General features: G+C 37.9%; 1 protein-coding gene across 1 annotated transcript in view; it reads left to right on the top strand.

Annotated features, from left to right (window-relative positions):
- The window catches only part of LOC131586102 (1-phosphatidylinositol 4,5-bisphosphate phosphodiesterase zeta-1-like), a 45,328-nt gene extending 28,437 nt beyond the window's left edge, over positions 1–16,891 (top strand). Inside the window, exons 10-13 of the mRNA XM_058852842.1 lie at positions 8,369–8,541; positions 11,440–11,572; positions 13,133–13,282; positions 16,708–16,891. Coding sequence (XP_058708825.1) covers positions 8,369–8,541; positions 11,440–11,572; positions 13,133–13,282; positions 16,708–16,793 — 542 coding nt within the window. The 3' untranslated portion in view covers positions 16,794–16,891. The remainder of the gene's footprint in view (positions 1–8,368; positions 8,542–11,439; positions 11,573–13,132; positions 13,283–16,707) is intronic.
- Positions 16,892–17,939: the final 1,048 nt, after the last annotated feature.

Genomic DNA, 17,939 nt, shown 5'->3' with positions numbered 1-17,939 from the left:
AATTTCCAGTACAAAACATATTCGTTTCCTGGGCAACAAAAAAAAGTGCTAACTTCTGCTTCTTCATTGAAAGTTATTTATTTGAATTTTTTCAAAATAAGCATGGCATGACTTCTGTACCCAGCAGGCTTTGGAAAACCTCTCACCTGTAAGCATTTTGTCCTTTTTAATGGCTTTAGAGACAATTTTACCTTCACGTGTTTATTCTTCAGTTTAAAAGATTCTCAGTTCCAGAACATATTTCTATGTTTGCCTGCTAAATTTTCTTCAGCCCTAGGTAAAGTAGAGCAGAATAGTTTTTGTACCCAGGTATATATTCTGTCTTTGAGTCTTTGCCAAGGCCACCTGAGGGAGACTGTGGGGCGAGCAGGGCACTTTGCCTTAGGCTCTCGGTTTTGAGAGGTGAGAGGTGTGGATTCACCTTGTTATGTTGAAATACACACTCATCCAAGGACAGGCACAGATTTCATTCTGTCTGTAGGGCCCTGGAGCTTATGTCACCCTTGTTCCAGGCTTCCTTTTCCACTTGTTTCCTTTCTCAGCTCTCCATATATCTTCTGTGACAAGTTACTTTCTCCATCCTGACTGTTATTTTACATAACTACATAAGGAGTACAAAAATTACTATTTAGTATAAATTTGACTTGCTTCTATGTCCTCATAAATGCTTATTTGCAGTACAGATTTGGACTTGTGCTGGACTATCCAAGTATCTTCTCATCACCATACTGTGTGAAATTGGTTTGATTATGTTGTGTCCTTGTGGTTCATCCACACTTAGTGCCATGTCTGGATTATTTACCTGGGGTGCTGCCCTCCCTGTGTGCTATCATTGCTATCTAAACTATACATTGCCATTAAAAACTAGGAAGTTTGTTTCATTCTTAGAGAAAGCACTCGCCAGAGGTCCTTAATTTAAAATTGAATTAATCTCCCAGTCTTATCATACTGCAATTTACTAGTTTTCTTTCTAGCCTGTGAATCTCCACACTTATCTCTGCAAAGGATAACCATTTGTTAGATCACAGACAGCGCCAAAATCTTTCAAAATTACTACACTGGCTGTTTACTCAGAGTGTGCCTTAATGAGAAGTCAGTCTAACCATTTATATGCAAAACATATGACTTTTGGTGCATAGGGGGTTTGGGCCCCTTCCTGGAAGAATTAAAAATCTGCAGGAAGTGGTTAGATTTGCCCTCTTGGTCACTTCATTTGCATCTTCACTTAAAAACCCCTCTATTTTTCACATGGGAATAGGCTGATTAAAAACAATTCTCCACATACATTATTTCCAAGCTATGTTAGATCTATTTATTCCCTAATCTGCTTTAGATAGCTGTTTGGCAGAAATATAGCAGCTCTTCACAATGCAACTCCCAAAGTGAGGGTATCTCAGTGAATCTTCTGCTGATGTCCTTTCACTGATTTAACACAGACTTTTGATTTTTATATCTGTCCCATGTCTGTATAATTCACACACCCCTCCTGTCTGCCTGCCTTTGTGCTTTACACCCCATGCACAGAAGTGAATCCTCTAGATCCCTTTTGCAATTCCCTGAAACTCTTCAAAGGACTCTTGGATTTCTCTTTGCCACCTATTCCCCTTCTTAACTCCCTTCTCCTCCCCACACCTGCAAGCTTACATTCCTTTAACATCCATAACCTTTCTGGCTGGGCAAAGAAAATATATTAGGTTTTGTTCAAACCTACACATAACACTGCCTTCCAGGCCTCTGCATCTTGTAATTATGAGAACTGAGTTACTCCTTCACTTCCCTTAGTGATTGACTCAAAACAGTGCTTTCTTCTGTACCTTGCCAGCAATTTTCTCTGAATTGCTTGGAACATATTAACTTGGAGCAGCCTGGCACTCAGCTAAAGCAGGATGAAATGGTCCAACAGGCTCAAGACTTTTTGGGGCTGAGGACAAGACATGTAATTGTGTAAACCTAATTTCCAGAGGAAGGCAAGTTAAAAAGCTCAGTAAAAAGTACAGAGTTTCCACAAAATAGCTTTTGGATATCACTGTGTACTCCCTGTCCATTCTCTGAAAATTGAGACTCATAAGAACAGGAGGTTTTGGGAAAAAAGAGGTCTTATGGAGAAAAACCCTCACTTTTCATAGTCTGTGAAAATTAGTATGCCTCCTGCATACAACTGCAGTGAGGCACTGGAAAGAACTGGTTTGATGTATCCATGTCTCCTTTTTATTTAGGAAATAAAATGAAATGGAAAGATTTATGCAGGGAAATAAAATTCAGGACATTTATTTAAATAAACTGATATCAGTTGTTTTATATAGACTGAAAAAAACAACAAAAATCCAAAATGAAAGAAAGCCTTGGTGAAAATCATAAAAAAAGACTTAAATAACCTTTTGAATGTGGCATTTGGAAATGTTCTACATGTACCAAAGCACTCTGCAGGAATGACCAAAACATGCCATAACTTACAGGAGAAAACCATGGTGTTGTAGGTAGAGAATTTTATTTCAGAATATCTCATATGTGCTTTTTGGGGTGTGCATAAATTTATATGCTGCTGTGAAAGTTGTACTTGTATGATGGGTTTTTTACTTTCTGTAGGTTTTATTTTGGACTGTGACACTGAAATGCAGCTTGGCAATTTTGTCACATCTGTTTTGTGGTTCAGTCTTGTGTGCAATAATATGACAAAATATGGTAAAAAATGATGCATGAAAAGAGGAGTGATAAGGAGCTCTCTAACTAGTTCTGATTTTAACCTCTGAAGCAACCAAGGGAAAAGAAACCAACTAATTTTGATCTTGGTATGCCTCACCTGTGGAAATTAAAATGACTCAAACCCGACCCTGCTTGGGTTCTGTGTCAATAACTATATTATTGCTCTCTTCTACTGGTTTTAATAGTCCAGAAATGCCTCCTTAGGAAGTGAAACCTAGAGGACTAATTTTTTTTTTAATGTTTTCCCTTGAATTTCACTGATTTAGTCTTCACAAAGAGTGAAGTGGTACTGCTAATTCAGGTGTAGACACCTGCAAGATAGGTGGGATAATATGATTCAACATCTGAAGCTCTCCAAATGCACACAACTTTCCTTTGGAATGGCTCCAAATGCTGGGAGTGGTTTTGAATGAAGGTTTTATGTCTCTTCTGCAGAAATGCTTCTACTGCCAGGTTTATGAAAAAGCTCTTGGGCTATTCTGCTTCTTTTTAGGCAGTTTTTGGTGTGTGTCATAGATACTGGAATTTCACTTTAAAGCAAAGAAACATTGAAATTCCATTTTATCAGTTTTTCCAGCTGTCTTCACTGCAGACAACCAATAGAATAGTAAATAATTTATGTGAAGTCTAATAAATTTTAAAGGAAGATGGGAAAAAATTGCAGGAACACAATTGTTTCTGAAGTAGTTGCTGATCTTGTTCTAAAACTTGTCAGTGACTCCAGACTAAAACAGGAGAGGGAAGCTGATAATATTCACTTTTCTGCCAAGAATCACAAGTTAAGTAAATTTTAAAAATTATTTTGGAAACATTTCATGTGTAAAATTGGTCAAATGACAACCAAAAATACTCAGACTTACACTGAAGTGTGACTTTCAGACTGACACATTAATTAGACAGCAAAAATCAATTTAGATTTTCAGATCTGATAATTTATCAGAAATGCTTTAGGTACTTTTCCCATGAGAATCTCACAAGAGAGGATCTCTACTTAAACCCTTTGCAGATTTACTTGGACAATGGAGGACTCTTAATCACCTGACATCTCTTTTCCAGTAGGACCACTTGTAATGAAGTAGGAGCAATGTCAGCAGTTATGAACTGTGTGACTGGATTCTTCACATTTCTAATGACAGTGTCTTTAGAGCCACAGTATTAAACTGGCCCAAAGACCATACAAAAAAGACTGACTGCACATTTTAAGGATGTTATGTCATGCAGTTATGCATTTATTCAGCTCTCAGAGGAGCAGTCCCTCTTCCTACGGCAGAATCCCTCACATTGTAAGCCATAAATCAAGCTTCTGTAGAGTGAAAACAACCATTTCAAAATGTGTAGGTGAAAAATAAAGCCAGAAGCTATCATTAAGATTAATATAATTTGGAGTCTGTTAGGGAAGAGAAAAAATACAGTTTTACTGATTTTTTTTTTTTTGCCAGGAAGAGAGGTGATACTTTTTATGCCAAAATGTATATTGTCCATATAAGCTTGCTCTGTGTTGTAGGAAAATCAATCATTATATATTTTATTTTTTTTCTGGTAGAAAAAAAAGAGGTTTTTTTTCTTTATTTTTGGTCTAGTAGACCAAAGTCCTTGCTCATAAAGTTTGTGTGGGGTCTCACCTCTTCACGGGTTTATTCTCTTTCACTTTGAAGCTCTTCCCCCCTGTCCTGTTATGCCCCTGTAAATAGTCTCGCTCCATCTTTCCTGGACTTCTGAAATATTTCTGTAAATTTGGGCAGTGAAGGATTGAGTGCAGCTGTGACCTGCATGTGAGAAGAAAGCCTAGACAGTCTGTGCCCAGCTTGGAGTGCTGGTGTGGAATGAAAGCAGTGGCTTCAAATCCAATCACATTGATCATCTCATAAGCAATGGCAACATTCCAGAGCATTAGGATACGCTCCTGTTTGCAATAGCATTTCCCAGGCTGGGTGGAATTCAGCTCAGATTTGGGATATCTGAGGCACAGATTTTCGTTGCATTCATTGTGAGTGGCCCACTTTAAGAGCACAGACAACTGGAAAGAGCTGAGAGCAAGACAAGAAGGCTGATAAAAGTGTGATCTATTACATCTCTTTAGATTCAAATGAGTGAGGTAAACCATGGGGATAGGAACATTGGCACTGTGAGTGCTTTCTGAATATGAGTTTTTTTGAAAGGGCATAAAATTGATACATTTTGAGATGCATTTTTAAATGGCATAAAATGCAATTAAGTAACCCATTTCAAGAAAAAATGGTGACAAATGTGTCCTTATCTATTTTAAAATCTTCCCATTTAAATGGGAAAATGCATTAAACCTTATGGTTGTGATGTAGCTGATAGAACCAGCAAGCAAAGAACAAAAAATAAAAAATTACAATTTAAAAGTCCCACTGGGAATATTAATGAGAGGCAGGATCAAAAGATGTGCAGTTTTCCTCAATGCCTTCAAATCACAGTCACAATTCTCATTTTGGTTTTACAAAGCTTTTGCTTTTAGTCCACAAATCAATTATGTCTTGAATGGTGGCACCTATAGAAGGTGCTGTGTATGAATATTTAGAGTGTCTTTAGTTCTGCAATTAGTGGTGGAACTGACTTCAGTTAACTGCTTGTGATACAGAGGTTTGGGGTCAAAAATAATATTCTTCTGTGTATTATGGATTGGCTCATTTTTTGGAGCTAGTCTATTTCCTAACCTCAATTTGCCATATGAAGTTATTTACACCTGGGGCTTACTGGGACTGCCATGGCAGCTTTGGTACTTTGCAAGATGATTTGAGTATTCAATACTCTGATCTGAAGGGGATTTAGCCTCATGGTTCTAGGAATAGTTAAATCTGTTTTAGGTGCAGGAATCACAGTGAAGAATTGCTTTGCTCAGGTTGTTCCCCAAGCCCATGTTTTGCTGTGCTGCTTTGATTTTGATGTCAATATTAAAATTCTTCTGGTGCTTAATGAAAGGACTGAGGAGAAAATTTAATGTACACCGTGTTCAACTTCAGATGCCTTTACTTCCCCATGAAAACCATGCATTAAGATTATGTACTGCTCAGATGGTTTCATTGCAAGCTCATTTGGGTTTCTTTCCAAAATAAACTGTCAGTTTAAATCTCTCTTCATACATGCATTAAATTTATACTGTTTCATAAAACAAAAGTACAAAGAATATTATTGAACAGTTCTGCTCTTGAATTCACCAAAGCTAAAATGAAACACTGGGTAGAAGTTCAGGATTGTTTGCAGAAAGATATTGCTCAGCCCAAGCTGCTGGGCATAGCTTTTAGTTTATGATCCTTGCCATTTCTCAAGAAGTGTTAGGGCTATACTGCACCTGTTTAAAAAGAAAAATTGTACATCAATGCACCATAAAGTAGTGCCCTGGGAGGCTCCAAGCAGCTATGAGCCCTGTAAACAGTTTTAGTAGAGGTTTGCATCTCAGAGAATATGACACAAAATCTCACATTTGCTTAATCACCTTAAAACTTGCAATACAAAGAAACCAGTAAGTAAATTAAAACTACTGTTCCATGCGTTTTTTAACTTGTTCTTAAGGTCAAATTAAATTAAGTGAAAACACAGTGCTGATGTTTAGAGATATCAACCCATAATAACATTGCCCTTCACTTGTGTTGCAAAAGTAATTTTCCTAATGTGATAAAATATAAAGTATTCTCGTTTGCTTGTTGCTGTTGTTACATCAGATTTTCCTGCTTAGTCGCCTATAAAGCTTGGTAAATTTAGCAATAGTCTCATTATGTGCAATCATGTAATTTGGTTCATCATGTGGAAGCTGCTATTTGAAGCTGACTGTTCGATGTGCCTAATTTCAGTTGCACTTTTAAACCCACGTATCCTGAAAGTGTGGCCTAGGACTCACCTGAGGAGTGAGAGATCCTGGCTTATCTGTAGTTCAGACTTCCAGGGGCCACAGGGTTGCAGCTCCTGTAGCATCCTCTGCACAGCTTGATTCAGTGCATTAAAATATACAAGCATCATATAGCACCAAATTTGGGGCTGTTTCTGGATGATGGGTTGAGTCATAAAGAGAAAATTTTGAACCGCTGCCAAAACCATACCAAGAAAATACCAACCCTGTTTAAAAAAGGCAATGGTGGGCAATGGGCAATATGAACACTCTGAAGTTTGGTTTCTGTTGTTAAAGGTAAAACAAAATTCCTGTGTATATTAACATAAAATCATGTCTTTACATTAACACTTAGATCAAAGCAGGAGTGCATGTTGTGTTTTGTTTTGGAGGCTTTTTTTGTTTTGTTTGAGGTTTTTCTAGACAAGGTTTCCAGTTATTCCTACTTGCTGCATGTTGGTTCATGATGCAGAGCAATTTTAGCTAGCACAGATGGGATTTCTTTCAGATTAAACAGATGATGCACTCTGGGAGCACTTCATGTATTCCACCCATTCATTGGTTTTGAGGCTATGGAACCAGAGCTCTTCAGAAGTAACCCCACCAAAAACATGTGTTTATATATCATATTATAAATATCAGGTCCATTGTACCAGCTGCTTCATTCCTATTTGTGTTGTTTGCTTCAGAATATTTTAAAATGATCATCAAAGCAGTGAAGGAACGAGTAATTTTTGCAGTGAAAACAATTTTGTGTGTTTTCCACTTGCAATAAGGATTTTTGCATTATGTCAAATGTTCATTCAATGCATTCATATTATCTCCCAGGAAAATGTAATAAGGTCCTCTTTATGAATTATTATGAGTCACTTGAACTGCTTAAAGTCTTCTTTTTTCATTCCTACCAAACCATCCTTTTAAGTAAATGACTTCTTATCATTCTCTGTTTAACACATGTCATGGGTTCATAATGTCATAATTCATTGCTGATTTGACTTCTGCATTTTCTATTTGGAATGTGACAAGAAGCTCCATTGCACTGGAATAGGGGGAAATTTCATTAAACAGGTCTATTTCAATGTTGGCTTTATCTCATGAATTACAATATCCTGTTGATGAGAAGTGTGATATTTTATTATTGGTGCTGCAGCAAACTGAAAATGTTTTGAACTGCCAAGGAAAGGAAAAAATCTGTCAGGTGTATTCTTAGAATAATCACCAGTACTTGAGGATTAAGCTCCAAGAGAGTGTGTGCTCACATAAATTTAAGAACACTTTTAAAATTGCTTCTAGTTCTATAAATTTATATGTATTTTCACTGAGTATTCTAACTAAACTAAAGCTTCTTAATCTTCTGGGTGAGATGTTTTTGTGATGAATTCTGCACCATAACTAAGGTTAGATACAATCCTGAGGTTTTGACTTCTGCACCAGATCTTTGATAGCAGGTTTGGAGTGCAGGGTCTTGCTGCTGTAGAGAAACTAGGATGTGAATTCAGTTCTTGCAGAGAGAAGGATCTCTTATTTCATATTCTCCAAGGTCTAATTTAGAAAGAAAAGGGAAGAGAGGTATAGCAATGTAAAAAAGATCTATAGATTAGTTCTTAAAAGAGGGTGCAGTTCTAAAGAGTGTACTGTTTTTGTGCACAAATAATCCGTTATTGAGTATCACTTAATTTAAGGGAAATAACAGGATCCTACATATGAATTGAAAGATGTAGATATCTTAAGCTCATTTGAAATTTTTTTTAACTTTTTTTTATAAAATGTTATCAAATCTAATTCACTAAAATCAATACTGATATAATTTTACAGTGGCCTTAAACTTCCAAACACCGGGAACACAAATGGAATTGCAAGATGGAAAATTCCTGGACAATGGTGGTTGTGGCTATGTGCTGAAACCTGTATTCTTGAGGGATCGCAATACCACATTTACACCCCGAAATGTGGGAGGATACAGCAAACCAATGTCTCTGTCAATAAGGGTAAGATGACTGAAGTGTTGTTTTGTTCCATGAAAATGGGAAAGCAAATTTTATGTATTTCAGATGCAATTATTATCTAATTTTTTTCCCCATTTTATTCCTATTCCTGTTTGTTGGGAACTAATGTTTTCAACAAGATGGTAAAACTCTCACAGAGTATCAACTGCTGCTTGGGTGCTTTCCCATCTGTATTTCACTTATGCTTGCTAAAAATATGTAGGGGTTCAGAGCCTCCAGGAGACTGTAAAAATACATGATTTTTAATGATGCTGTACAAATAAATATAAATAATGTAGCTGAAAAAGGGGCCAGACAATTGTGCATGTGGAAGCTGAACTGAAAACACAGAATTCAAATGTGCACTTTGGGTGTTATTTCTTTCACTATCAATAATACCACCTGTACTATTATAATGTTAATTGACAAATGGAAATTTTTAAAGATAAGATAGGAAGCTTTATGCTTCTTTTAAGTCTCATTATCTTTCTATGCATATATAAAAGACTATTTATAATCCTTAAATGGTATAAATAAGGGTGAAAGGAGGGATGAATTAATAAGTCTTTGAATTATTTCTACTTCTCCCAAATTATAATGTGATTGACTTCCCAAAAATACTTGAAATGCATGCCATTTACAAATAAATGATTAGATAAGGCCTTTATTTTGAGGTCAAGTAGATTTGTTATAATTGTTCACTAATTAGAAAAGTCCCTTTTCCCAATGAAAAAGTAATATTTCTGATTACACAGAATACCACTTGCATAAATGCTATTTAATTAGCATATAATTAGTGTGTAATTGCTATTTTGTTTCTTTCAGAGTAATAAATAGCAGAGATAAAACAATAGTTAGTGACAATTATAAAATACTTACATAATGCACGCACCTAATCAAGAACATTCTAGTGTCCTGACAGTGAGCATACCAATTGTGAATAGACATTGCTGGATGATTTCAGGCAGCCAGGCAAATACATCACTTATTTTAGCCCTAATTTGTATGAAGCTGGAATTAGGATGAGGAGAAACCCTGAATTGTAATGCAGGAGACAGGCAAAACCATTGTCAATGCAGAGGAAGTGTCTGAGTTTGGAAGGAGCTGGAGAAGAGAAAGGCTGTGTTTAAGATTGAGGACTTTAGACTGAGACTTCAGGCTGGATAGTGCGGGCTGCAGAGAGGCAATGGCATCCCACTGGCTGAGGGAATGAAGGGCACAGAGAGCCCCATTCATAGCCAGCAGCAAAATCCAGGAAATTGTGGTTGAAGACAAAAGCAATTTGGAGCAGGAGTCAAAGGAAAAGCAGCTTCTGCTGAAAAAGTTACTAACCAGATGAATGCAGAAATGACAACAGAAAGCAAAGATAGAAAACATCTAAAGGGCAAATCTCTCTGAACGAATGAATGAATGAACGAATGAAGAATAGAAAAATCACATAGGGCCTGATGTTACTGAATTCCTTATCCTCAACCTAATGTGCCACAATTCCCATCAAGAGGCATAGAGCCTTTGAAGCAGAAATAGGGATGTTCAAGGTGCTTCCTAAATTTTTACATCACTCTGTATGTCTGCTTCACCTTGGATGTCAAAAATTGATTTGATTTATGGATTTGGGTCATGGTGTGCTTGAAAGAACTCACTCTTTTCCCATGCCAGGGGAGGCTTAGGCTAGGTCTAGCAGTGGGTCATGCAGGCCTTGGCAATGGCCCTCAGGAAATGGCAAGGAATCTCCCATGTCCTTAGTGGGCAGCCCATCAGTGATTGCAAAGATTCCTGGTGAAGGCAGCAGCTTTTCCTTAGGAAGAAAGAGCATCAGTGTTTGCCAAGCCACTGCTCTTCAGTATTTCAGGCTAGAACTTCTCTGGGGGCAAGGTGCTACAAGCACTGGAAAATATCAAAGCAAAGTGTGGGATTTGTGGGTTTTGATTTTTGGGGTGGTTGACAGGGGAATAAGAATCTCTTATGATGCTTAGGCCTGAGACCAGGGTCAGGAGTCATATCTTTCACCTGGACTTTCAGGCTTGTATATCTCTCTCAATACATGTTATATACTGATTCCTAAAAGGCTGATTACTGCACAGATGTTGACTCTTTCCTAGCTACCCTGAAATATAGATAAAAAGCAGACAAAGTTGTGACTTTCATAAATCCTGTCTTAGTCTGGGTGCCAGATTACAGGGCAGTCTGAGACAAAATTTCCTGTTTTTGGAAATTTTGGTCAAAACACATCAGGAAGCTCACTGAATGAAGAGTTTTTATCTAATACTAAGGAACACTGTGCAAGAGATGAGGCACAGGTGAGGCAGTCTGCTACATACCCTGTAGCACAATGCTGATGTCACGGTGGGTCTTGATGCTGATCCACTCCACACAGATTGGAATTCATGAGCTCGATAGCAGAAAATGTAAAAATCACTGTAGGCTGATTCCAATAGGATTATTTTGTACAGTAGCAAAATATAATTTTTATGTATAGCTATTGAATAAAAAAACCTGAAAATTATTGTTTAAAATATTATTTCAGTTATTTATTTATCTATATATTTATTTATTTATAAGGAGGGTGGTGAAACACTGGCACAGGCAGCCCAGAGAGGTTATGTGTATCCCATCCCTCTAACCATTCAAGGTCAGTTTGGACTGGGCTCAGACCAATCTGATCTAGTTAAAACATGCTCCTATACCACAATATTTCTAAAAAAAAAAAATATATATATATATAAGTAAATTAGATAGGAAGCACCATATTCTTGATTCCACTGTGTTTATTACACCAGTTTATGACTGGCATATACTTAAAGTAATTTCTTTTGAAAGCTATTTCTATTATGGTGACTATATGGCTGTGGTGAATTAGTTCGTTCTTACAGTTATTTCAATATAACTTTAATTTTCCAGCTGATCAGTGGCCATCAGTTACCACCCAGCAGCATCTCTAGGACCAACAAAGCTGACCCCACAGTGCAGATAGAAATCTATGGTGTACCAGAGGACCAAACAAGAAAGAAATCTAGTATTGTAAGAAGCAATGGTGAGCATCAGTCTGCTCCTCGAGGCTGTGAACAAAGCACAACAACATTTTATAAGGAAACACCAACTTTGCATCCCAAGGAGTTATAGAAAATGCAATTATTTCTCTCTAGACTAGGATTTCCTGGCACAAAATCTGTAGCAGAAGTTCATGCTGTGTGTGCCATTTTTCTAGATTGGTAGATTAAGTAGATTGGTAGATTAAGGAAGCACAAACACACAGCTGGGAGCACTCCCCCTTTCTAAAGGAAGGTGGAATTGTTCTTTTTGCACACTGCTGTGGGCTCATCCTGGACAGCAGCTCAGCTCCAAAGAGCTGCTTGCTTGTTCTCCTCTAGTTGGATGGGAAGAGGGCTGGAAAGGCCAAAATGAGAAAACCCTCGGGTAGAGAAGAAGACAGTTTGATAGATAAAGCAAAAGCTGCCCACACAAGCAAAGCAAAATAAGGAATTCATTCACCACTTCCCATGGGCAGGCAGGTGTAGAGCCATTCCCAGGGAAACAAGGCTTCATTTTGGAGCTCTGAGGTTACTTGGGAAGACAGACACTGCAATTCTGAATGCCCTCCCTTCCTCCTTCCCCCCAGCTGTGAGCATGACACCATTTGTAAGGAACATCCCCTTGGCCAGCTGGGGTCAGCTGTACCACTTGTGCCTCCTCCCAACTTCCTGGGTACCCCCAGCCCCCTCACTGGGATGGGGAGGCTGCTCTGCAGTGAGAAAGACAGAAATCTCGACACTGTGGAAGCCCTGTTCAGCAATAGCTCAAACACTGGGGTGTAGTCAGTGCTGTTTGAGTCAAAAATCCAAAATGCAGCACCATAGGGGTTGGCATGAAGAAAGTTAACCCTATCCCAGCCTTAACCACTTAACTTAATGACGAGGTTTTCTTAAGAAATTGCTGTAACTTCATCACTCGTCTCATTTGAAGTCTCTGGTAGGAGTAATCCCTTAATTGCTTGACAGGTGAAGTGTGTACTCTTTGTAGCTGTCTGTGAGCACTCCCTTATCTTTATAATACAGATCTTCTTGATGTCTCAGACTACAAGCTTTCTGTGATCTCATTTTGTCTGTGCCTCTGTCTTCTATGCTTCCTTTTTCTTTTTTATAGATAGCTGCTGTTTAAAATCAGCCCCTGAATTTCTTTTCCCTGTATGAACATTGCTAAAGACCAGGGAAACCCCTCCTGTTCCACATTCTCTTTTTGTATTTCTGGTCAAGTGAACGTTCTACTACCTGAATTTATTCATTTCCAACACTGTGAAAGGAGAAACTTTGACAAAAGCATGAAACTGGTATGGCTATAGGAAAATTTAAGCTGAGCAGAAGTTCTTAACCTGGCTATCCTTGTCTCATTTTTCTCTCTTTTAAGGGATGACACCAACTATCTTAGGCTTTTGCCCCACTACAGTCAGTGGGAGTTTAGTTATTTGTTTAAATAGGCACAGATACCTAGGGTAAAAGAAACTCTTTACCAGTTCAAACTAGTGATAGCAGCTTAGTTATAGAGTAGAAAAAAAAGAAATCATATTTTAATCCTGTTTCTTTTCTCCTTTAATTAGCTTTGAGCCCTAAATGGAATGAAACATTCTCTTTTAACATCCAAGTTCCAGAACTGGCAATGATACGCTTCTGCGTTCAGGATGAGATTTCTCTGTGTAACAACGAATTCCTTGGCCAGTACACTTTACCTGTGATGAGCCTGAATACAGGTAATATTTTTATGTCAACCACCTATAACAGCTCAAAAAAATCTGCAACATTCCAGGCTTTTTTTGTTACTGTAGCATTGAGAGACTTCAGCACTATGTTTATTTTCTAGAGCACGATTTTGTAACAAAATGAATAAATGGCACTCTCTGTTTTTGAAATAAACATATTCTCTGAATGCAAATCCATGATGTTGAAATCAGAACAATATTAATGGCAGGTGATTCTTCCCACTGCAGTGTTCCATTCTAGATGGAAACTGCCCAGGTGGTATTTTAATTCATTGCAAGAAGTGAGACTAGTCAGAGCTGCTATGAAGACAGTGGTTTTGTGCACTTAGATAAGTTCAAAACCCAATACCAAATTAAAACAAAATCAACCACCAAAACCCCCTCAGGTAACCTATCTGCAACTTTTCAGAGTGGAGCACAATGGTTAAAAATAGGGCAAAATATTCATGGTATTTTTCTTGCTGGAGTTTCTTTTGTTAAGCCAGTAGAGTTCCTGGAACTTTTGTAATGAAAAGGCTGCTCATAAAGAGCAGACACAGAAGCCAATAGGCCAAGGAGAAAGGCTTATGTAAAATGGCTGTTTACTACACTGGCTTTCCAAAGCCATTTCTGACAAAACAAACAGCTTTTATTAGTGAATAAAGACGGCAAGGCAAAACACTGGAGCTGGCAACAGGCACCACACCTTTTTTATTAAGCTTAACAGGATTTTAAATGGTGCATTTTTTTTCCCTCATGTTTGGAAGTCATAAAGCTGCTTGTGATTCTTAGTTGAGGCTGAGGAGTTATACAAGAAAAATGACATTACTCTTAGAGCTCAGTTGTTTTTCTACAACATGAATTTTTACACTGATAACCTTTTCGTTTCCTTTTATTTGTATACTTCAGGATAATGAAAGAACACTCAACCTAACAATTCACAATATCTGAGACAAATTCAAATATCAGGCACTGCTGCTTACAAGTACTTGCAAAATTATTGATTGAGGCTTTTTTAGATACAAATTTTCAGTGAGGCTTAATGTCTTTATAATTTTGGTTACAAATGAGGGATTCATATTTTGGAAAAGTAAGAGCAGTAGATTTCTGAAGAAACATTTTCAGTGCAATAATTAAAATTCTAGGGAGTGAGTCTAGGTACAAAAATTATAAATGATGCCAAACAAATTACCCCAATCCCCACTTAACACAATATAAAAAAAGTAATTTGCTATCAGAATGCCCAGAGGCCATAAATAAAATGCTTCTAAGAGGTAAAGTGATAAATAATTTCAAAATTTATTACAAGCATTCATTGCAATGCTTAACATTGAGATCTCTGAAAGCAGGTCTGGAACGATGGTTTTGCTTTAGGTACCCAAGTACTCTCTAAACAGTGAAATAGGAAAATAATGTTCTTGCAGAGGGAGTCACAACAAGCAGAAGACAAGGCAAGAACTGCCTAATATGCTGGAGAGTGAGCATGGATTTCAGTCTTAGTCTTCAGCATTCCAATTGCTTAAATCTGTACTACAGGACTGTCCCCAGGTCCCTAGGATTCATATCCCTGAGGTTTCCCTGAGGGCAAGTTGCTTCCAAAAGCTGAGCAGTGCTTACATCTTTTATTTTCTTTGACAGCCAGAGGGGCAAAGTTGTGCCATTTCCTCCCTCCTCTGCATTTTCTTTTGAAAGGATTCAAATCTATATCCACACTGCCTTCCTTTCCCCAGCAGCAGACTCCCAACTACCTGTAGACTCCACTGGGGAGGAATGCTCGCTGTCCAGCTGCAGCAGAATTTGATTTTCCATGTAGTGATTCTGTAGCTATACTCAGAGGGGCTGAAATTGAGAAAAATTCTCTACCTGGGTGGTTAAAGGCAAATAGGAGGGGGGAGTCCTCTCTTACAGTCCCTGTGCCAATGAATCTGCCATGGTGAATACTAATACAGGACAGGAACTCAATTTTTAACTCTATTATCATGGGATCCAAGAGTAGTTAATCATTTAATGCAAATTGGGGCAATTTCAATAACAAAAAAGAAGTTTTACTTCTCTCAGGAAACTTTGTAGAATCTTCTGTAGGTAGGGGCTAGAACACAAGTCTTCAGAAATTAGTCTTAGTCTTTGAAGTGTATCTTCGGATAAGAAATCAACCAAGCCTTCCACATATTGTGTGCATGCCTTAAAAACTGATCTCAAATGTAAATTGCCTACAACCAGCTTTAATATTTGCTGCCTAGAATCTGAACCTTAAATACCAGAGGAACTTATGTGTAGTGTGACAGAACAAGGGGAAATGGCTCAAGCTGTGCCAGGGAAGGTTCAGTTGGACATCAGGGAGAATTTTGTCACTGGTAGGGTTGTCCATTATTAGAAAGAGCTGCTCAGACAGGAGGTGGAACCACCATCTCTGAAGGTGCTCAAGAAACAATTGGATGTGGCACTCAGTGCCATGCCCTGGTTCACAAGGAGGTGTTCAGTCAAAGGCTGGACTTGATGATCTTAGAGCTCTTTTCCAATCTAAACAATTCTATGATTCTGTATGAAAGAAGCAAGAAATTCCAAACCCAGGTAAATGTGGCTCCCAAAGACTCCACAGGCATCCACACACACCTAAAGAGGGATTTTGAAAACTACTGTTCAGAACATGGATACTTCTACAAAACAGACTTACTTAAATAGCTGGAATTATTTACATATATACATAGAAAAAATACAGAATTTTTTTTAACCATAAGTGACATTGTCACTTGTTATTAAATAAGGGACATTTAGTCATATAAAGCAGTACAGGCCGGGATTTTTAAGAAAAAGTTGTTTTGTTTTCTAAGCAGGTAAGTGAATTATGTTTGAAATTGAGAACTATGGCTTTTCCAAATGCTTCAACAACCAGATGAACACATAGTTTCATGATGGCATGACTTATCTCTGATAAAGTGAATTACTCATATGAAATTAACATTTAAGAAGTCATGGTAGGAAGTCTTACACTTCACTTTTTTCTGCCTCAGCTGCACAGTGCATGGCTGCTGCAGCACCGTTCTGTAGGTGCTATCACTGCTGATTCACAAGTTCTTTCATTTGCTCTCAAAACAATGTGTGCAGCACATAACCTGGGATGTTACAATGTAAGTTTGCCCATGTTTAAATATCACTGGGCTGAAAGTCTTCCATTTGAAAAAATATCACATCCTGCAAAACACTGGGCTTTTTCACTCTGACACCAAAAATACCAGAATTGAAATACTATATATATATATAAATGAGAAAAACCAGCACAAATGATATTCAGTTCTAGTATAATTTCATTTTATTTTAAAGAGCTACTTACAGAATCATAAATTATGCCTTGTTTGCATTGGTGATCATAAAAACACTCCATCATAATATTTGTGCTTGTGGTTTATACGCTAATAAAGGTGTCATTATATTTACAGGTTACCGTAACATTCCATTGATATCCAAAGAAGGCATCAAGCTGGAACCTGCATCACTCTTTATTCATATTTCATATTATCGATGATATTCTGCAGAAGAAATCATTAAAATAACATCTGTGGCTTTGCAACAGCCCCAGTGGCCTGATTCCCAGAGAGGCACATTCACAATGATTTTGTGAAGCCAGAGGGAGTATTATGGAGGGGGTATCCCAAATAAGGGCTGCTGTCCTTGGCCCTACTGCTGTTTTTCTGTAGGAGAAGACTGGGTCTGAGAAAACCTAAGGAGCCTTGAGGTGCACAGGTCCATGGGACGTGATGAGAAACATCCACAGGTCCTGAGGAAACTGGCCTGAGCCGCGATCCCTCACTTGGGAAGTCAGGGCAGGTTGGGGAAGTTCCCACTGATGGAAAAAGTGGAAACATAGCCCACATCTGCTATCAAAATCAGCGTTGAGGGAGGTGATTTTACCCTCCTAGTCTGCTCTCAGGAGGTCCCACTTGGGAAGTTGCATTTAGCTTTGGGGCCTCCAACACAAGAAAGAGGTTGATCTTTTGGAGAGAGTCTAGAGGAGGGTCATGAAAATGATCATAATTAGCATCTGTGAACTTAAAGGAACCACTCATGTTAATTATTTAATATATAAATATATATTTATAGCTCTAAGTCTATTCAATGCATGTATTGACTTGAACCCCTTATGCAGCATAGGACTGCAATGTGGGAAGACTGCTGAACAAATATCTGTGGCATCATGAGCTTAAATAAATCCCCCCTGAAAGCTCACACTCAATATAATCTCTTTATTCATGAACATCAGCTTCTCCCTCCTCTCTTCACACAAATGACCAGTTATATCTGCCTCTTGGATGTCAGAATAAAAGAAACAATGATACATATTGTTGACAAATTAATGTCCTGGATTAAATGTGACATTGTATCAAAACTTCTAACATTCTTTAAAAAACCCAAAGTATTGATTGGATAAGATTTAATATGAAATTTGCTGGACATCTGCAGGGAAATGTATTGTCAGGGAACCATCCCATGGTCCTCTGGTGAACTCATCACATGCAATGATGATAAATTACATCATTACCAGCATTGTTTCAACACCATCAGTGGAATTAATGGGCAAAGAATGCGGCCCCACACACTGAGAATTTAGTATTTTTACTGTACTATTTAATATTAACAAAACCAAGCCCTTCATTGCTGTCATAAGAACTTC

This window comes from Poecile atricapillus, chromosome 18, assembly GCF_030490865.1.
Source record: "Poecile atricapillus isolate bPoeAtr1 chromosome 18, bPoeAtr1.hap1, whole genome shotgun sequence".
Lineage (NCBI taxonomy): Eukaryota > Metazoa > Chordata > Aves > Passeriformes > Paridae > Poecile > Poecile atricapillus.
Note: the sequence above shows the minus strand (reverse complement) of the source record. Positions and strands in the feature narration are given on the sequence as shown.